Source organism: Danio aesculapii, chromosome 3 (genome assembly GCF_903798145.1).
Source record: "Danio aesculapii chromosome 3, fDanAes4.1, whole genome shotgun sequence".
Lineage (NCBI taxonomy): Eukaryota > Metazoa > Chordata > Actinopteri > Cypriniformes > Danionidae > Danio > Danio aesculapii.
In genome coordinates this window covers 40,167,075-40,189,928 of record NC_079437.1, presented here as the reverse complement: position 1 = coordinate 40,189,928, position 22,854 = coordinate 40,167,075, and the positions used below count along the sequence as shown (strand labels likewise).

The following is a 22,854-nucleotide window of genomic DNA, read 5'->3' as shown; positions in this document are numbered from 1 at the left end:
ACAATCTGATGTAAGTGAAGTCATCTTTCGCCACTGTATTGTTTTTAAATAGAGAAAGTATTTTACAAGTAACTTTTATACTAAATCTTGGAACAGAAATGACCAGTGAAAAGGTGTGAAACACCAAAAGCGACCAATATTAAAATGAATTTGAATTCTATTTTGGCTATTGTTGTTTACTATGTATTTTCAAGTGTACTTTCTGGGGTTATATCTATTTCAGTCTATTACAGCTAAAATGGCGCCAAAAATGTCATGAAAATGCAGTATTCAAATTTAGTAATTAAATAGTAGCCTAAATGTGGCCTATAACTGCAAAAGATACACTTTTTAAGAAAAAAGAACCACCCCTTCACCAGGCTGGCCACGGGCCAGATTATAATGACATTTTTTGATTGCAGTGCCATGACACCATATAATCATGCATTCTTGATTGTTGGTGGTCTTCCTTATTGGGAATAGGTACAATTTTACATTTTTACTGTTGATCATTAGTTGGTACCATATTTAGATAGGCGCAGAATTATTCCTAAATTATTAATTATTATAAATGATTATTTATTCCTGTGCAGGAAGTTTTATGGAGTAAGAACAGCAGATTAAAGTGTGTGTGCATAAATGTGCTTACTATATTTACTATGTTTTGAGAGCTGAGCTACTTATTTTGATTTTCTCAGACATATCAAGGGAAGTGTGCAAAGGTCTCTCTAATAGCCTGTTTACAGCAAGTGGCATGGTTCAGTTTGGTCCGTTTTTATGGCCGTTTCCACTGTCAAAAGGTACTTAAAAATGAACCGTACGGTACCACTTTTTGGGCACACTTTTGAAAGGGTACCTAGCACAACAAAAGGGTACCAAAAGGCGAAGCCAAAGGGTGAAGCATCATTAGTGCGTACGCAAGCCAGGAGAATGACACAAAGTGCCATTTTTAAATACACCGCCGATACATTACACTGTAATAATATATACATTTAGTAACGAGCAATGGTCGACCCAAGCTCAAACAAACCTTGTCGTCGTCTTGATGAACTGTCACAAAGCCAAGAAGATAAACCTGTTGTCCTGTTGTTGTTTACGAGACCGTCTAAAGTGCGAGAGGTATCACTTTCTCCAGAGAGCTCTCAATCGCTCACAACGCATCTATATTTAAAATAACAAACTTCTTGAGCTGATGATAATAACGTGCGCATGATTATTGAAGTGCTTCTGACAACCGATCCTTCAGAAACGGAAAAATGCAAGAGTGATGCGTGAAAAACAAAGGAGTGAATGATTCTTTCAGCAACCTAAAACATTAACAAACTTCCATGGTTAACTATTATCATCACCTTTTGGACTATTATGAACTCGGAATAATGGAATTACCATCGGTACCTTTTTGGCAGTGGAAACGCAAGCCTGATAAATGTGACCTGTAATGACCCATAACGTTCCTTACTGTACCGCTCAGTGGAAATGGGCCATTACAATCCCACACACTATACTCCATATTAAAGTCAGAAACTAAGCTGTTTTCCACTGCAACTGATGATCAACAGTAACAATGATACATTTTAACTCTTCCCAACTAGGAAAACCACCAACAATCAAGACAGCATACTAATATGGTGTCATGGCTGTACAATCAAATGTCATAATATGGAAGTCAATGAGGCATACTCAGCCACTAGATCATCAAAAGGTTAGTACATTTGCCCAGAGTGTATTGTTGATTTTGTTTTTTTGTTTTTTTACAAATTTCAAAGCATTTTCCGAAAATATGTGTCAAAATAAGATTTGTCACCTAAAGTCATTCCATTTACTGAAACACAGAGAATGTTTTGGCCAAATTAAGACTCAAAATCAGCACAGAGTGAATGAAAGGCAAGACACTGCACAGTTTTCTCATACACCAGTCATTTTCTCTTGGAGATTTTGTGGCTTTTAAGTGCTTATTTTATCACACTTTATCAATCTGTACCTGTGTATTTTAATTGCAAGGGCATTTTCTCAAGCTTTTCCTTGTGTACTGAGCCACAAATCAAAATTTCAGCTCCAGTTACAAACAGTATGGATGATTCTAGAATTGAGCGTACATTTCGCATCTCCTATATAAACCTATTCATTTTTTCAAACACAAAAGATTTAATGAAACTATTTGGATAATAACACATTATCTCTAAAAAATAATGTTTGTATGTGTATTTTGGGAAATATTAACTTAAAGACTCCCACTATGCCTATTGTTGACATTCTCTACCTCCTGAATCATACATTCAATTCAATACTTCAATTATAATGAAATTATTAAGTTTAATTAGCATCTTTTTTTGTATTTATTTTTTTTGTAATTTAAGTAATAAAATTCATTTTGCGTCTGTCCCTATTGTGCTGAAAACTATTGCAAAGCGGATTTTGGGTTGTGATTATGAGAAAAATTATCAGAAAATAAAAGCTATAAAATTGCATCATTTAAAAACCAGTGACTATCTTGATTACTTTATACACTCATTTAAATTTTAAAATCATTTAACACCATGTCAAATATTTGTTTATGTTTTATTGCATGAAGCTTTCATTATTTTTGTTAATAATTTAATTTAATTAATCTATTTAAACATGGAGATTATTTATATTTTATCTGTAAAGATGTGTATTCCCAGAAAGCAAAAAAAAAAACAGATGAAATCTCCAGTTTCCAGTCAACAGCAATTTACTGTAGCTTCCATTATTTATCTGCGATGATTAACAAGCTGAAAATGGCCGTCTGCTTGACACAAATGTAAAAGGAAATGGCCATTTAGCAAAGCCATCTCGCTTTTGATCCTCACACATAATGCTAGACATTTGAGGCATTTGTCTTGACTGATGTCTGTCTAAAGAGATTAAGTGCAAATAACATCATGTCTACTATTCTGAATTTCACCCTGATCCTTCAAAGAAAAATAAACACTGCGTTTAAAGCGTATACAGCCATATAAGTGTTGTATTGTGGACGGATGGGCATCTATCTGCATTTCTAAGTGAAAGCTATCTTTGTTAACAGTGTGAAGCTGGAGCAGTTGCCATGGGGACGATCCTCCAATCTGCTGTGCTAAAATAAACCAAGGTCTGCAGTGTTAGCACAATGAAAGCCGATCGCAGACGAAGCAGAAACAAGAGCAGTTCCAGACACACAATCTGAAGAAACCACATTTTAAGGCAAGACACTGCAGGTTAATAGGGTAACACAATTAACTAATAGTTCTCAACATACTTCCACAGTTGATTAAGTGCTTCAGAAATTGCAAACTTTTTTTGAATGACAATTACTTTCAATAATATGTATAAATAAGCTAATACAATAAACATTTAGCTAATTTGCATACATGTCTAGCACAAAAATGTGAATATTGGATGAAGTCAGAATTAATTTATATTTTATTTATTATTATGATGTTACATATTAGACAACAAAAAAACTGAAAATACTGTAAACAGCCCATTAGTGAAGGTCTGCAATTTTTGTTGAATAAAATGTTATATATGATCATGTTGTATATGTTGTATATAATCAGAATAAGTATTTATTTACATATTCCTCTGTCAAAACAAAACACCAGAATATAGATGTGAATAAAACTGTGACATTTGGTGCAGGACTCATTCCAGAATTGCAGGAACATTTGAGACATTTTCTGTTAATTTTTCTCAAACTGGAATGATATACAAAAAAGTAAGGCCTAATTTAGATTTAAACTGAACATTATTAACGTCAAATATTGTTACATGCTTAAATGTGAAAGGAAACATTTGATTCTGTTACTAATTGTTTTTTTCTAATATATTATTAAACTTTTTAAACCACTACCAGATTTGACAACAACAGAGCGAACATTCCCCACCATTTGTTTGAGTTAGCTCAAGATGGTAACCTCAAACCAGATACTACATGACATCTCTAAACAGAGTTTTATGTATTTTAGTCATAATGTACAGTTAAAGTCAGAATTATTAACCCCCCTGAATTATTAGCACCCCTGTTTATTTTTTCCCCAATTTCTGTTTAATGGAGAGACGATTTTTTTCAACACTTTTCTAAACATAATAGTTTTAATAACTCATTTCTAATAACTGATTTATTTTATCTTTGCCATGATGACAGTAAATAATATTTGACTAGATATTTTTCAAGACACTTCTATACAGCTTAAAGTGACATTTAAAGGTTTAACTATGTTAATAAGTTTAACTAGGCAGGTTAGGGTAATTAGGCAAGTTATTGTATAACAATGGTTTGTTCTGTAGACCAGAGTTTCCCAACCCTGTTCCTGAAGGTACACCAACAGTCCACATTTTCAACCTCTCCCTAATCAACCACACCTGAATCAACTTATCATAACATCAGAAGAGACTCCAACACCTGAAGTTAATGGGTCAGAAAAGGGAGACATCAAAAATATGTACTGTTGGTGTGCCTCCAGGAACAGGGTTGGGAAACACTGCTGTAGACTAACAAAAAAATATAGCTTAAAGGGGCTGATAATATTCACCTTAAAACAGTTTTTTAAAAAATAAAAACTGCTTTTATTCTAGCTGAAATAAAACAAATAAGACTTTCTCCAGAAGAAAAAATATTATCAGACATACTGTGAAAATTTCCTTGCTCTGTTAAACATCATCTGGGAAATATTTTTAAAAAAAAAATTCAAAGGGGGGCGAATAATTCTGACTTCAACTGTAGATTATAGTGAATGAGAATATCACAATAACAAAATTAACATACAGTATAATTAATCTATGATTGGTGTATCCTATACATGTTTGCGCAAAATGACAGAGGAATGACATCCCAAACAGCAAGTCACATGATTTTTCTATGAGTGCTTTATAGATTGATATGCCTTTTTATAAGCAGTGTATAACAGAGTTTACCTGAACATATCTGACCATTTTCTCCACCTGTTCATACTTAATACTGTTTCAAACAAAGTAAACATCTGACATAATGTAGCCAAAACCATGTAAAATGAATACTGTTTTGGGGAATTTATTTTCAAACGCCCCTGTATTCATCTTGTACAGTATTTCTGATAAATATCTAATCAGATATGCAAATAAAACCGGTGGCTCATGGTCAGATCTGGTTTCACAATGCAAAAATAGCCTTCTCTGCCTTTGCTGAATTAAATAATCTTATAATGGCATTTGGATTAATATTCCATTTGTTTTTATTCAATACAAGCAGATTATTTTTCAAATAAGCTCTAATGCACTTGTGTATATTCACGAAGTTATCTTTCAGTATATTCCAATGAAGACAATTCAAGCATTTTTAAAGCAATATGTGATTGATGGTAGGCCATATGAAAGACTCAGAATCTACAGACACTCTGAGGAATGTTTGTCCTGCATCATTTTCTCATGCCTGTGTGCTGCTGTTGAAGCTGCGCCAGTGCAATTTGGATGAAGCTGATGTTTATTTGACTAGACCTTCCTGAACCCACTGACCAACATGTGCAGCCTATGAATATATCTTTGTGCAGAATAAACACTTCATTGTGTTTCCTCATCCTCTCACTGACGAAGCGGCATTTGTCCTGAAGGAAAACAAATGTTATGAAACATCATGGAGAACTATGTAAATGAGCGGTTAAGCTATATGCTAAGATCTATCATGCGATAGCAGTTTTAAAAATACCTCAGAGTTTTTTAGGTGATTACCGCTCTGTGTCTCTACAAATGTGTTGATTTCTTCTGGTTTGTGTATGATATTTAATACTTTTTGTCTGTTTAAAATCAGTGGGGTTCAATGTGGAAATGGTTTATAGGTGAATAACATTTCAGAGACAAAATTTCAAGTGAATGTGAGCGTTCAACTCTTTTTTTTTTTTTTTTTGCTGTTTTTATGTTTCTATTTATTCGTTTGTTTTCATCAGTGATCATGTATAACCCAGATTATTAAACTGGAGACTTAATCTGTTTTGTTAATATGTAATCTGTGGGAATACATTCCTTTACACATAAAATATAAATAATTTTCATGCTTAAATTTAATTTAATTTAATTTAATTTAATTTAATTTAATTTAATTTAATTTAATTTAATTTAATTTAATTTTATTTTATTTTATTTTATTTTATTTTATTTTATTTTATTAATTAAATTTTTAACAATAATAATGAAAGCTTCATGTAATGTAATATAAGCATTATAAACTTTTATTATATTAAATTAAAAATAATAAATAATAGTAATAATAATGAAAGCTTCATGCAATAAAATATAAACATGTTATAAAACTTAATGATATTAAATTTAAAATAATATTAACAATGAAAGCTTCATGCAATAAAATATGAACATGTTATAAAATTTAATTATATTAAAAATAATAATAATAATAAAAAATTACAATGAAACCTTTGTGCAATTAAATATAAACATTATCAAATTAAATTAAAATAATAATAATAATGAAAGCTACTTTTTTGTCTATTTGTCTGTGGAAATGGCTCATGGGTGAATAACATTTCAGACAGAAAATTTCAAGTGAACGTGAGCGTTCAACTCCTAAAAATTGAGCTGTTTTTATGCAATAGAGCAACTGTATTTCAAAAGTAGTCATTTGTTTTCATCAGTGATCATGTAACCCAGATTATTATTTTTTTTCCAGAGAAAATCACTATAATGTTTTACATTAAAATGTTATTCAGTGTAAAAATAGTTTATATAAATGTAAAAATTCTTCTCAAGCATATTTAGAGCAAGAATTATTTGTTTACATAATAAAAGTCTCTTCAAGATCACAGCGCAGCCCCAAAACATTATATGTATTAAAGCCAGAAGCCAGGTAGAAGCTTTTAAATCATTTAAAATATAATGAAACAATCACTGTTGATGTTTCAGTTTTACATAATCATATCTGTTGCACTGAATTACGATGGAACTTTATTTCACCCATATATTGTAACAGTTATTTGAAACATTAAACACTTTACATTTATGATTTCTTCACTGTAAAATTAGTTAAATGTACACACCAAAATGTTTCTGCCATGACCCATTATCATCAATGCATATGTTAATGCAAACACAGAACAACATGCAATAAAACACAGAACAAGATGCAATAAAACACAAATATTTGTTCATTGTGACTTTAAAGGGCACCTATGATGAAAATCATCTTTTGTAAGCTGTTTGGACAGAACTGTGTGTAGTGTGTCAACAATAAGTCTCTTTTTTTCTTTAATTTCCTGACGTTAAAATATCCCTTCCATTTTGATGCCCACCGCGACGTGGCATAGGAGTGCAATTTCCCCGCCCACCAAATTGATTGACAGCAGCGAATTAACATGTCTCCGTAGTAGTAGTAACGCGTATAATCACAACAATGACAGGATGTGTGCAAAGCAACTGGGAATAAAAGATCTGTTGAGCTCTCTGTGATCATCAGTCGTCATCAAATGTGATCAAGAATGAGTTTCACAAGTTTAAATTTTTTTTAAATCAGTGCATGTTTGTAATGAATTACAGCTATTTTACCGTCTTAATCACCACAGCTGCATGTCAGTACAGTTATAAAAGAAGACGCTTCAATCCTGGACACATTCTGGAGACACAAAAGACTTTTATTAAATCTTGAAAAAGGGATAAAATAGGTACCTTTAATTGGATTTAAAAACATTTTGTTGATCTGGTGATCTAAAATCTGCATCTTAAATCTAAATTTGCTAGCGCTGCACAATATATAGTTCGAGCATCGATATCGCAACGTTTGTGTCCGCAATAGTCACATCGAAGGATATGTAGTGTTGAGCTTATTATATTATATTTGACCAGAAACCACAGGTCAAAACACACAAGATTTGTGGAGACACTGTGGAATTTATTAATAATAGAGTGAAAGTTTTTCATCTGCAAAGTGTTTTAAGGCCTGTGTCTTTGTGAGCATTTTAAGAGTGCATAAAGAAGTTTAATTAAGTTTATTTTGATTGATTATATATATTTTAATATATATGTATTGTCTTATATGTTATATATGACAATGCAATGTTATTTTAAATTTGATTATTCAGTTTCTGAAAATCATAAAGCACTGTTTATTTCACTTTAATATTCGCTCTGTGTTTATTTATGACTGTAGTTTGATTATTATATATATATATAAAATCCTCTCAATAAATCTAATTGAATGACTTTCCAAATAGAGTTATTTACAGTTTTTTTTCAATTGCCAACAAGCGTTTGCCCATGCTTCAGATACTTTCTAAACTCTTAACGCAGACTCACACCTACAATACACAATTGGCCAAATGGATAATTTTCTTTTCAAAAATACATTTTGTTCAATATATACTAACTCTTCATTTCAACAGAGCACATTCTTCTCTGCACACGCTAACTTTACCAAAACACTGGAAATCTGACTCAAAATGAAATGATTCTGTCAAAGAATAACACTTGTATTCACTCTGCAATCAATCAAAGTACACCAGGTTTCAAAATACTGCACTGTAAAAAATTCTATGATCAATTAGTCCTGACAGCATATGCTTTTAGGTCATTGTAACTTACTAAACTAAGTTAATCATGTTTTAACTTAACAAAGTTATGCAAGCTGTCAGTTTACCATAATATAAGTTCATTGAACTCATAAGGTTAATTTGATTCAGCTTAAAATTAAGGCAACCAGGATTTTTTTTACAGTGTAGCTATTGTTGACATTGCTAAACCTGCATAGACTTTTATATTTCAGTTGTACAGGCATTTCCACTGTTTTGACACTAAATTTCTTGGTTGGGAACTGGATGTACACATGTACAGTGATGTTCACATTCAAAAGCATTCTAGTAAAAAGCAAGTAAGATTTTTTCCTTTACTGTTTTCTACAGGAGGTACAGTAGAAACACGATATGATAGAAGAGAAAAGGTTTTACATTATTGCTTAGAGTGAACAAAATATCAATGAAACATGCAAGAGCATTCTGAACTAAAAAACAACAGCAAAAAGCTCAGTTAAGGGAAAAAAAAGGGGGGGGGGTCTAAAAAAAACAACAAAATTACTGTTTCTAATCTCTGAGATCTTCAGGGTTAGGCCAGGTTTTCATCAACATCATACCTCAAAGTCCTCCTTTTACTGTATAAGTGTAAATGCAATAGAAAAATGTGACTACTGGTTGGACAAACGCTTGTTAGCGACTGAAAAAAACTAGTCATGTGGTGAAATTGAATTTGTATAGCAATAAAATTAAGAAATAATCGTTCATCATGACTTTAATAGTTTTAAAAAACATTTCATGATGTTGATATGGTCATATAAATCTGCATTTTAAATCTAAATCTAAAAACTAGCTCTCTAACTACAGTATTCTTTGAGTGGTGATTAGTTAAACACTTTCACAAGGCATGACATCCCACATTTCTCTGGTTCCAAACTCATTTTTTGGGATGCGTGAGTGAGGAGAGGCGGGACGGCGCGTGACATCACTCATCTGTATAAAAGCCCCAGCTGTGTCTGTGCGCTCGCGCTGTGAGGCTGCAGAGAAAGAGAGAGAGTGAGAGAGAGGCGCGCGCACGCTCGCTCCTGCAAACAAAGAGACCCGTCAACATCATCCACGGTGCACCAGCAGATCCCGCTCCAGCAAGGCCACGAGCTGCAACCATGACTGCAAACGGAACCAGCGACATGCTCAAAATCCAATTCGGATTGATCAACTGCGGGAACAAGTACCTCACGGCCGAGACCTTCGGCTTTAAAATCAATGCATCAGCCACCAGCATGAAGAAGAAGCAGATTTGGACCCTGGAGCAGGACGGAGATGATTCAAACATGTTCTACCTGAAGAGCCACCTGGGACGGTACATCGCAGCCGACAAAGACGGCAACGTCACGGGTGAGAGCGAGACCCCGGGCGAGGACTGTCGCTTCATAATCACCGCACATGATGATGGGCGCTGGTCACTGCAGTCCGAGCCGCACAAGCGCTACCTGGGCGGCACCGAGGACAGGATCACCTGCTTCGCCCAGACCATCTCCATCGCGGAGAAATGGAGCGTGCACATCGCCATGCACCCGCAGGTCAACATCTTCAGCGTGACTAGAAAAAGGTACGCGCACCTGAGCTCTGAGCAGAACGAGATCGCCATCGATCGGGATGTGCCCTGGGGCGTGGATTCCCTCATCACCCTGGTCTTCCAGGACCAGAGGTACCACCTTCAGACCTCCGACAACCGCTTCCTGAAGAACGACGGCAGCCTGTCCCAGACGGCGGATAAGACCACGGGTTACACGCTGGAGTTCAGGTCTGGGAAGGTGGCCTTCAGAGACTGCACCGGGAAGTACCTGGCTCCCTCTGGTCCCAGTGGAACCATGAAGTCCGGCAAGAGCATGAAGGTTGGCAAGGATGAGCTCTTCGTTCTGGAGCAGAGCCACCCTCAAGTGGTCCTCACCGCTGGCAACGACAGGAATGTGTCCACCAGACAAGGTAAATGATGCTGCTTTGTTGTCGCTTAATGATGTGCTCATCTACGCAGAACGGCTGGTACATATGGGTATGATCAGTCAGTGTTGGGTTCCTATAAATCCTCCATAATTATCTACTGTTCATTCTAAATTATAGATATCCAGCTCTTGCGGTTGCTGTGTGCAGGGGTGGATCAGTGCAAAAGCTTTGAGCATCCTGCATTTTAGTCAAATGTTTCCTGGAAAGATCATTTTAATGGTTAATCTGGTTTTGCATCAAAGTGAGGATCCATTTTACCAACGTTTTTTTCGTCTGATGGTTCCCAGTGGGTTACTGTCACAACAGAAATCTGTTATCTGAGAGTGAAATCAATGCTCAAGCCCCCGTCTGCAGATTTGCACAATCATCCTTCTGTAAATTCCATAACGGCTGTATTTTGGAGAGGTCAGTGTGCTGTAATTAAGTTGAGAGTCAAGGCGATCATTACTGTAAACACCCAGAGGAATTGACCTGAGACTGCCAGACTGAAATAATGGATCAAATTATATAGTGCTGTATGCTAGACTGGTGAAAAATATTGTGCTTTTCAGATTCCCCATTGCTGCTCAACTGCCCTATTAGTGCTGGAAATGAAATGCGATGTTCTGCTGTGTTTTAATAAGTGCTCAATTGAAAAAATGACATGCATTAGGAGAGGATGTCTGGGATTTGCTTGGCTCTGGTTTGCCAGTATTGCTGGATGAGGCAGGATAGTGCCAGTGTGCTGGGCCTGTGCCAAGATGCACGTGGTCTCTGCAGGTCAGGTTTGGCTCCTCTGTATAGCCTTTGTTTCATAGACTTGGCTTCTTTAATGCTTTTGATTCGTATGGTAGCACAAGATTTCTTCTGTCCTCAAAAAGCAGTTCATTTGCGCAAAGCAATCTGGACTTAATTATTATGCACCACATCAAATCACATGTGTTCCATCGTAGTGCACCAATACCCCACCAGTGCTCTCTCTTCACGCTTTCCCAAGATCAAATATTTGCCTCTAGGGACAAAATCCTTAAAGGAACTAGACTCAATATTTGCGACAAGCTCCTTTGAGCCTGTCTTCAGAAAATGTGTGAGGGGGCCGAGATTTCAGGCGTGTGCTGAGGGTAGAAGGAGAACAAAGACAGCATGCTCTGGGCCCCATCTCACCATGCAGCCCAGCTGCTGAACAATAGAGCCTCGCTATGCACAAGTTTAGTCATTTCAGCATGCACAAAACACTACTCTCACTTAAATGCATCTGTCTTAAAAGATTAGGTGTTTCTCTCTTCTCTGGCCTGCTCTTCCTTCCTTTGTGGCAAGGACATCGGATGTCTGTCATTCCATGAATGGTTTCCCAGTGTATTGCATCATATTTTGTACTCATTTGAGAATTTTTTTTTTTCTGCTATATGATCGCAGCTGCTCGACCTTTTTGACCGATGAGCTGATTTCAGTGTTCAGTAGTGCTCTAAATGTGAAATAAACATAAAGCAATCAAAATCTATGTCTCAACATTATCTAGTGGCCAAGGTTAAAGGCTTTTTTCATTGGGGAATAGAAGCCCTGCAGTTGTCGTGTGGATGGATCGAGCATTGGCAGTCGGGCGTCAGGCGATGGGGGTTGGGGGTGTGTCTGCTGGTGGCTTAAAAGATCCTCCCAAACCATTTAAATACCGGGTGAGGATGCATACCTCCCTAGAATGATTGAGGGGAATTTTTTTTTCTTCTCCCTGTTGTCCTGCCCGAGACTGATTTAGAGCAAGTCTCCGGGCGTCTTAGTCATTCTCCTGTGCAGATCTTCCATTTGCAGCCATGTGTTTCTCATCTTGGTCATTTATTTTCCTTGCTCATTCAGGCACGCATATTTCTGGGGAAACTCAATCTGCCTTTCAGAGGCCAAGTTGCAGCAGTGGTAAAACGCAATTTCATGTAGATGTATTAGGAGTAGGCATGGGCTGGTATAGGATTCTGACGGTATGATAACCTTGGATAAAAATATCACAATATCACGGTATTGTGATTACTGCTCTAAGATATATATATATTTTTAAATGTCTGGGTAAAAACCTTTTTCCCCTTTGTAAACTCTATATATATATATATATATATATATATATATATATATATATATATATATATATATATATATATATATATATATATATATATATATATATATATATATATATATATATATATATATATATATATATATATATATATAAATTAAAGATTTATAATATTTCGGAGCAGTAAACATGTCAGGCTACATAATTCAACTAAATCATTCACTTCTGCTGTCTTCATTAGTTTCCAAAACACCGATTTCATTGCATTTTCAACAGCATCTTTGGATATATTTTCTGCTGAAGATACTGTTGTCCCCCCCAAAAAAACAACGCATACACATACCTTAGGAACGATATTACAGAAAATTTTGTCAGTTTTAAAACCTTGTCTTTTCCAAACCGCAGTACACCTTGAAAACTGTTATCGTCTCATGCCTAATTAGGAGCCTGGTGAAACTGTAACATGAAAGCAATTAGATTAAAAATATAGGTGATTGGTACATTTGAAGAATGAACCACAATGTTTTAAAAAGATTCACATTTTTTGGCAGGATTTATTCTTAGAATGGGGTTAAAGGGATCGTTCACACAAAAAAACTTTTATTGTCATTTAATCTACCTTCACTTTGCGAGTTTCTTTTGTTGAACATTAAAGAAGATATGGAGAATGTGTTGAAACTTTAACTCTTTGTGGCCTTTTCCATCTTCACATATGTAGAGTTAAGTGTTTGTCTAATCTTAGAACGTTTTGCATTGACTTGAAACGTTATTATGAATCTGTCTGCCTATCGTTAAGTAAGAAAGCTGCCAAAATAACTGAACTGCTGAAATTTTTTTTTTAATTATCATTATAAGCATCACTTTTAGATGATCAGATGCCATTTGGTACGCCTATGTAACACTTATTAATTAAATTTTTTTTTATTATTATTTTGTTTTCTTTAAATATTTGTTTTTCTTTCATATTTTATTTTTTTTAACCTTTGTAACATTTGTGTAACTAGCTGTACAATAAATATATGTCATTTGTATTCAGGTCACACAATATTAGTACAAATCAATGTTTTATGTAACTAATGTTAATTAAAGTAAGTTAGAATGCTGGAAACACGTAACCACTGACATCTATAGTATTGTTTTTCCTGTGCCAATGGTTACAGGCTTTCAGCGAAAAATATTTAGTGTTTAACAGAAGAAAGCAACTCATAAATGTTTATAATGACTTGTGGGTGAGTAAACACTGAGCGGCTTTTCATTATTGGGTGAACTATCCCTTTAATATTTACAACTATAGCTTTTACACGCAGTCCTAATAAAGCTTTAATATTTCCTTTCAAAATCCTGACATCAAATTATGTTTTCCTTTCCTAAGAGGTTTGACCATAAACTCGAGCTTTATCTGATGTCTGTCTGTCTATATGCATACAATGGAGTTTAATTAGATTTCCTGTAGTAGAGCACTGGTGGTCTGGTCTTTCAATGAGCTCTGTGAATCTAAACTGCAAACCGGATGCATTGACTATTGTTGTCCTGAAGCTTCCCACTAAGCATCCTGGCATATATGGCAGCCCGAAATTCCTAAGGAGATTAACTCTGTGTGTGAGAAGGAGGCCCAAGCAATTGCCAGAGTGATAGTCCCTGGTATCCAACACCCTTAAGTCAAGTAATCTCAAAGATCAGCATCTCTACTCTGTCGTCAACTCGCTCTCTGCTTACTCAGCATGCCTCAACTAGATCAAAGATGTGATACTGAAGAGAGTCAGAGTTTGTGGTTTTTATTATGTGGTTTTACAATATGCCATTCTTGTGTTTGTCAGGCATGGATCTCTCTGCTAACCAGGATGAAGAAGGAGACCAGGAGACCTTCCAGATGGAGATCAGTAAGGACACAAAGAAGTGTGCCTTTAGGACCTGCACCGGCAAATACTGGACCCTTACAGCCAACGGTGGCCTCCAATGCACTGCCTCTACCAAGTAAGTGTAAATGCTTTTACTGTTGTATAAGCTAAGTGTTTGCAGCGATTCCATATTAGCCTTCTTTAGACCAGGGGTGCCCACAACTTTTCTTATGATTGGCCAAACACCAAACTTGATTGAGGCTAGTGGGCCAAGGTAAATATAGTTGCCTTGGGTAATTTCCTAATTTATTTAATAATATTTATAATTAGCTACGTGTTTAAGTTAAGTTGGATGAGACGTAACATTCAGTGAGTCTCTAATGGTGGTGGGTGAAAATGAGAAAACGCAACAGATGGATAAGTAAAACAAAAATAACAATTTATTAAATCGAGAATATCAAACATTGAATGTAGGAACTTAGAATGTAATTTTAAATAACCGAAAGCAAAGAAATAAATATAACAAAACAATCTAGCTAAACCCTAAACCACTAAAGTAACCAACCAAAGAAAAAGGCTGAAACAAAACCGTAATCTTCGGCTTATGCGATGCTTAAACTTCTTAACTATTCCAAAACATAATTACAAATGTGGAACTCCTCCATAACACAAACTGTGCTGCTCAAAATTACTAGACTTCTCGTAAAGTACACACTGTTAGCTATTAGCAAAAGAGATGATCTGATAATCCAATTCTCATAAAGATTGTGTTCCCAATAATTAATAGTAAATTGAGATGCACAAACTTACCTAATAAATAAAGCACTTAAACGAGAGACAAAGTAAACAACAACAACAACAGCAACAAAAATAATATGAACACAAATGAACAGGCTGGCCGTTACAAGTGAGGAGTTTGATGGCGAGCCAAGCGCTCCTGCTCAACAGGGCAAGCGGACGCCTTTTGAACGTGCCAGACCAGCTCCTGATTGGTGCGCTGAGTATGTCAAAATGGTGATTGACAGCCTTCTTGACCAATGTTTGCACACCTAGGACAGGACATAATACACAATGAAAGAGAGAAGAAAACAAACACAACTAATTTGAAACGAAACACTAGAAAACATTACTTTATATGAACTAATACAGCTTTTTTCATACTTTTATAATGAACTTAGTACAGTAAAAGCAAAAATAATCTCATTTAGAACTGAATGGAGTTACACTAGTTTGTGCATTGATTTGCTCACACGGAGTCTGCGCTTGCAGAAATCCGCAGATATTCAGCCCATCGAGTCTATTTATTTAGTTGTGTGTAAATGTGTGTACTTTTATATTTGTTCAGTTTTTAAATTATTTCAGTAATATTACTGACTAATATGAAAGCAATCATATGATTAACTTGCAATACAGTTTGTAAAGTTATAATTTCTGTCTTAGTACGGCGGTTCCCAACAAGGGGGGTCCTGGCCCACAAGAGGGCCTCACCAAGCTCTGTGGGGGATTCATATTTAAAATTTTTTTTATCAGACAATTAGGAGAACAATCATGTTGCCTTGGTTCATTTCATCCCCTCACTGACAAAAAAGACCAAGTCTCACTGATTCGCCATCAGCAGCTAATACTAATGACCCAAGCATACTGGACCCAGGTGAGGAAGCTCCAGACATTTTGGGTCGCAGCGTTCGCAATACTGGAAACAAAAAATGCAAGAAATACTAAGATAGTTACCTAAACAATGTTTTTTTTTTTGTTCCATTTTCTTAAAGCAAAGAGTCCCTGACCCAAGCACAGTGTATTAACTGTGTCAAAATTCTTGCTAACGAATGCATGAGGCTGTCCAAATTAATAAGACATTTGCAGATGACTCGCCCCCCAATACCGCAACAAACCCAGAGCAGTTTTTGCAAAAGAATTGACACACATTTAAAATAAGATGAGGGACGTCAGCTACTGACAAGAACTTAAAAAAAAAAATTGGCACCTAATATAGGGCCAATTTAAAGAGCTTACGTTTTTGTTACAAATGGCCTATTGATGTTTTGCTTTTATATTTTACATTTATACAAGACTATTATTTGTGCATAAACCTATCTAGATATAGTAATAAACATACCTTTGTTTGAATTTTTTTTTTTTTTGTCATCCTTACTGCAAATATGAACGATAATATTATTAAATGTTACCTTACAAGGACCTTACAATATTTTCCGAGGGAAAAGGGGGTCTCAGGCAAAAAATCATTATAGTCTTAAATCTTGATGCTTCAGAAATGGTGAGCTGATTTCCTAAAATCAGAGTTGAAAACACTTGTACTCCTTTAATGTTTTTGTGGAAACCAATTATTTCTATTTTTATTTCTCTCAGATTTCTTTTACAAATAGAAAGCATAAAAACAATTTTTTTTTATGTGAAGTTTAATTTGAAGTGTTATGTCTTTACTAGTAATTATGAATAATTCAATGCATCTTTGCATAATAAAGGTATGAATAAAATGGAAAAAAGCGAGGGAGAGAAGGTCTCAGTGCCACCAAACATTTGAAACATTTACTTTTATATAAATCCAGAAAAACAAACAAAAAGCGCTCGGGGGTAACTTAAATATTTGGTCGGTGCTCTTTGGGTGAGGGATTCATCAAAACATCAACAGAAATTAGTCCAAGGCACTCGGAAAATATAGAAAATTTAAAAATCCTTTATTCACATGGCTTAATCTTAAAAGAAACCCACGCGTTTCGGCTTTTAAGATTAATCCATGTGAATAAAGGCTTTTAAAATTTTCTACATTTTCCGAGTGCCTTGGACTAATTTCTGTTGATATTTACTTTTATATATTTGGTTTGTTACCTGTCTATTTTAACTGGAATGTCATATTCTAGAAGGGTTTTTTTAAGGACATTTTTAACAAAGTGACAAGGAAAAATGTAAATTTTTATCATTTATTAACACAAAAAAACGTACTTAATTTATGTATTCGGTTGTTTGTTGTTTTTAATTAAATTTATTATTGAAATGTTCTTGCCATGAAAATAGCTTTAGTTTCTGACTTGGCATTAAATAAAATACACATTACATAGCTGGCATGTCATAAAATATTCAGATTTCTGAATGAAGTGTTATAAGGTAACATTATTCCTTCAGGCACAGGTTCATCTTTTTATTGTATTTTTTAGAATCTTATAAATCGTATTGCTTTGGTGATTTCCATTTGCATATCTACATTTATATGTATAATCTCCTCTTCCAGGTCTGCTAACTGCTACTTTGACATTGAGTGGCGTGGGAAGAAGATAACCCTGCGTGCCACCAATGGAAAATATGTGGCCGCCAAAAAGAATGGACAGCTGGCTGCCACTATTGACTCAGCAGGTGGGTGTGTGGTGTTGTACACTATTTCCGCTGTTTCAACCTTTTGTTTGGGAACGATGCAGTGATTTAGTGGACTGTATGTTGATGGATTGCCACTCAATTGGTGGCCATTTTAAATGGAGCACTTTAACAGCACAAACACATTAAGCGCTTGCCTATTGTGAGTCTCATTGGAAAATTGTTTTTTTTAGGTGAGACCGAGGAGTTCCTGATGAAGCTCATCAATAGGCCTCTTATTGTGCTGAGAGGAGAACATGGCTTCATTGGCTGCAGGAGAGTAACTGGAACCCTGGACTCCAACCGCTCCTCATATGACGTCTTTGGGTTGGACTTTAATGATGGAGCCTACAGCTTACGAGGTTTGTTTGCTAGTCAATGATGTTTATACCTGGTATAAAATTTTTTGATTTGATTTGGCATTTTGGTCAATCGGATCACGAGTAGATGAGGAAGACACATTTATGTTTACATGCATTTGTGTTGAGATTTGTGTTGTGATCTGAGATTGAAGTCTATTGTTACAAAATAAACTCGTACTGTTTACTTAAGAATAGGGATGCTCTGATCAATCGGCCAAAGATCAGTATCTGCTGATGATCACATTTCATGACCCGATCGGTACTCGTTGATCTGGTACTCGTTGATCTGGTACTCGTTGATCTGGTACTCGTTGATCTGGTACTCGTTGATCTCATGAACCGATCGCAAGTGTTTGTTTACTAGCAGAGGAAGATGCTTTCGGTTATGCTCCCAGGTTATGCATCAGCAGCGCTACAACACATGAGCAATGTTTCCAAATAGTATTATTAGTCATTTTTCTACCTTTGTTTATTTGTTTTATCTATTTTCTTCTTGTAAAGCTGCTTCTGACCATTACATGTATGCAACATCCTTAAGTATCTTAGGTAAGGCGAGATCTCATACTTAAGGGTAATTTGTGCTTATGCAATGGCAAAGTTATACAAAGCTTGAAGAATCAGAAACGGTACTTTGTATCGGGCGATCACCATGACAAAGAATTGGTACTCTGTATCAGCGGCAAAAATCCTAATCGGAGCATCCCTACTTAAGAATGCCAAAATGAATAATGCAGTGGTAATTTTGTCAATGAAAATGGCTTAACACTAATAGACACTTGACCAGTCTACTGCGCCAGTAACATGACTGAATGTAGGCGCTGATTCACTCATTTAATGGATGAACAGTGCAATGCTGTGGATTATAATAAATATTGTTGGTTAGTTTTTATCTTTTTGATATTTTAGTTTGGTCTTTTTTCGTCAGCAATAATGGACTGTTTATTTATTAGATGAGTGGGTCAAAGCGTGCACATTTATAGGTCCTCTGCGCTAGTAACCTGACTGAAAACTGTCAAGTTTTTTGTGTGTCAAGCTATTGATCTTATTCTGCAATGCAGAAGTGCAGTTGGTTTTGCGGTTGCTTTAGAACATCATATACTGTCGCTTATACATGGGAGAAATGACTAGAAATAACAAATGGCAGAAAACACTCTAAAAACAAGTGTGTTCATAACCATACATAAAAAATGAGTAATATAATAATAATAAAATTTTGCAACATCAACCAGCATACCAAGCCGTTTTTAACGTTGTAGGAATAATGAATCAATTCCATGTGTGTTCAACAAAAAAGGTCAGGCGAGGGTTTTCTTCAATGGTAAACAAATTAGTAATTTATTAGATACAAATGAATTATTTGATTCACAGAATTTTGGTATGCAATGCTAGAATAACATTTAGGAGGTGTGCAACAATTTCCATTTCTTGACTCTTTTACTTTTATACGTATCTGGTATTAACAGGTGGAGTTTAGTGGAATTCATCACTTGTCAATCATTCTCTAGTCCTCCATTGGCCGCACCCATACATGCGTCCTCTTTTTTTCTACAAATTCTCTGCACAACATTAAAAGCATAAGACTTCTCAACTGCACATATTCTGTGTTCAGTTTCAACCCATCTCAAGTCATATCCCACTCGAGAGAAGACGTTTAGTTAATATATCACCTTTAAGCAATACAAATACAATTATTTAATGAAAAGGAAAAAAAGACAAAAATAATAAAAATTATATTCCTTTTTCTCAACATCGTCTAAAAATCAATGGAAATAATTGAGACCGGAATCTCGAGCGGTGAAGACTAAGGTCAATAGGCAACAAACATTTTTTATTTTCACAGATAAATTTAACATGAACAATGGAAAGCAATTCATATTGCAGCAGCTTTCATTTTAGTTCTGACGGCCCCAAAATTACACAATATTCTGTGTATTTGGGTTAGAATCAGGACCGCTAAATCATTGTGCTTTTTACACTTTTCTGCCATTATGCCAAAATGACAGTTTCAGAATGTTTAGGCAAATTTTAAATCCTGACTAACTATTGCACTGTCATGTGGTGTTTAAGAATTTGGTCAATTTGCAGAGAGTAGATTTTTTGCAGTAGAGTAGGTTTTTTTTAACTATTTGAGCACATTTGACCACATGAAGGTTTACACTTCCTATAATTCTGGTAGATTGCATTTTCAACTACCTCTGGAAGTGATTGAAAGTAAATTTCAAACCCAGTTTTCACCTGTATTTGGCTTTGTTGACTTGTGATTTATATTGACTAAAACAATTAAAATGACCTCCTCATTTTCTCTCTTTATTCTGTTTAACACAAAAGAAGATATTATGTAGAATGTTGGTTACTGGCACTAATTGACTTCCATAGTTGGAAAGTCATTGGGTCCCAGCTACCATCATTCTTCAAAAACATCAAAACATTTTGACTCGTTACTTGACGTCTCAAATGTCTTTTCAGATTCCACAGGGAAGTACTGGATGGTGGGCAGTGAATCGAACGTGCTGAGCAGTAGCGACACCCCGGTAGACTTCTTCCTCGAGTTTTGCGACTACAACAAAGTTGCGATCAAGACAACAGAGGGGAAATACCTGAAGGGCGATCACGCTGGTGTTCTGAAGGCCAACGTCGACGATCTGGACAGCTCCACTATGTGGGAGTACTAAGAGCACTCAAGTAACCACTGTGGCTTTATCTTTCAGTTTTTTCCCTTTTCTGTTATGCGTTTTGAATGGTTTCTGAATATAAGCGAGCACACGGGGCTAATAGCAGAGAGAAACCCAAAGGTGAAGGGGCTTACTTTGTCACGTATACTCCAGTCTGTCTAAATACTTTTGGTGCCACGGTTTTCAATGACCCAACGAGTGGCCAAAATGGGGACTTCTGGGACTTAACTGGCATCCAAATTTGTGTTGTGTGGTTAAAGCACATCTCATGTCATCTCTTAATCTGTCCTAATATTTGACTGGCATGTCTCCACTTCTCTGGAAGATCAGCTATGCGGGCGCCACAGGATTTTTGATGTACCAGATTGTAGCGTGATCCTTCTCCCTCGTCTTTGCACACTCCTGTATGAGCCTCACACTCTCTTAAATATTAACACATAGTGAATTATGTCAAAGAAAAACCTTGTGACTGTGAGCTATTGTTGTATGCCTCCCATTATAATGCCAGTCACAAGTACCTACCCTCACGATCAGAGGGTGAAGGCAGTATTTACAGGTAAATGTATGAATGTTGAATTTGTTTTGCTTTTCTTTTTCCATATGAGCAATGAAGGACGGCTCTTAAACCACTGAAATGAGCTATATTGTTTTGTTTTTGTGACGTTTGAAGGATGGCAGTGATCTGATGTGTGCTGCCAAACTATTTGTGCCATTAGAATAATTTTAATGTTTCAAAAGAGGAAAACCGAGAGAAACTGGATTGGTACTGTACAGTCCCTCATCTCAAGATTAGAGCTAAACCTAGAATTGTAAATGGGTGTGGGAAAGAAATATAGATATTAAAATGAAAGATGTTTTCTGCAACTCAGAAGTGATGTCATCGTTAGATTGTGTGCTGTAGCTGTGGATGTGATGATACCGACATGAGGTATGTTGTTGCAGGTTCAACACGGTATTTATGGTAAATTTAAACCACTTTTCCCTCGATCCTGACTAATCCTAATGGAATGGCGGGTCTGCGTTTACTGGAGTCGTCTGGAAGCTGGGAAAGTCACTGGAAATCTCATCTAACACGTGTGGTGTTGTTTTTGAAAAGGCACAGACATTATCATGAACCTTATTCTGTTCTCCACATTATAGTACATTAACACACTCTGTAAAAAACCAAAATGAAGACATTATCACTGATTAAAGACTGAAACTGGTGCTTAATTCGATTTCAGGTGTCCATTAAACTAACAGAGCCACTTTATACCTGTTTTAAGTACTGTTCATACCACTGCTTGAATATCATTTCTCATAATAACCCCGCATTGCTAAGGAAATGATAATGACTGTGCCTTATATGAGGCCATTAAGGGAGGAAAAAAAGACATTCCACATCTATACTTTGTAAAGACTTTACAAATGTCTTTTTATATTGTTTTGATATTATGGTTCTGTTTCCTCATGTGCCATGGGTACAAATGAAATCCGGAAATAAATGCGGTTTGAATATGAAAATGATTTGTGTTTAATTTTTGAACGTACACATCCAATGATTAACATGTTATTCACCAATAATTGTGTCGTTACGTAATTTAAAATAAGCCTAATTAAAAATATTTTGTTTTTAAACTTGTTCTGGTTGATTTAAAAACGTTAAATTAGCGGTCACGCGCACGTCTTTTGCGTAAAGCACGCCCATTCATCTCTTTATAAGGGCTTTCCTCGCGCTCTTTCTTCGCGGTCTTTCATCAGTCTGGTCAAACATAAGACGTTTTCTAACCACGCGATGCCGGTTGTTTCATTCCTGAAACTACCTCACACACGGTAAAAACTGTGTATTGATTTATTTATCTGCATTTTAACAGTTATAAATGTCACCTTATACAAGTCTAACTTCCCTTGTCATCGGCTTGTGGTTGATGTAGCTATTTTTAGTTTGCGCTTTAGCATTCTTGTAGACCATTTATTTACTTGCAGCTCAATCTGTTACTATTTACTGTGACCTTTTATGTAAAGCTGCTTTGACACAATCTACATTGTATAAGCGCTATACAAATAAAGGTGAATTGAATTGAATTGAATCGGAAGTCTTGCACATCAATATTAAAAGAGTTAAAA

General features: G+C 35.6%; 1 protein-coding gene across 1 annotated transcript; it reads left to right on the top strand.

Annotated features, from left to right (window-relative positions):
- The first annotated feature begins 9,475 nt into the window (after positions 1-9,475).
- On the top strand, positions 9,476-22,251 carry fscn1a (fascin actin-bundling protein 1a). Its single transcript, XM_056453972.1, has 5 exons — positions 9,476-10,448; positions 14,328-14,484; positions 17,596-17,717; positions 17,909-18,076; positions 20,543-22,251. Exons 1-5 carry the CDS (start codon positions 9,626-9,628, stop codon positions 20,746-20,748), a joined length of 1,476 nt encoding a protein of 491 aa, XP_056309947.1. The 5' UTR covers positions 9,476-9,625; the 3' UTR covers positions 20,749-22,251.
- Positions 22,252-22,854: the final 603 nt, after the last annotated feature.

What these genes read in the sequence shown, in the direction of transcription:
- fscn1a (XM_056453972.1), top strand. Translation starts at nt 9,626, where the DNA reads ATGACTGCAAACGGAACCAGCGACATGCTCAAAATCCAATTCGGATTG. An exon ending in GAATGTGTCCACCAGACAAG is followed by an intron (nt 10,449 to 14,327) that starts GTAAATGATGCT and finishes TGTGTTTGTCAG; the next exon opens with GCATGGATCTCTCTGCTAAC. An exon ending in TGCCACTATTGACTCAGCAG is followed by an intron (nt 17,718 to 17,908) that starts GTGGGTGTGTGG and finishes TGTTTTTTTTAG; the next exon opens with GTGAGACCGAGGAGTTCCTG.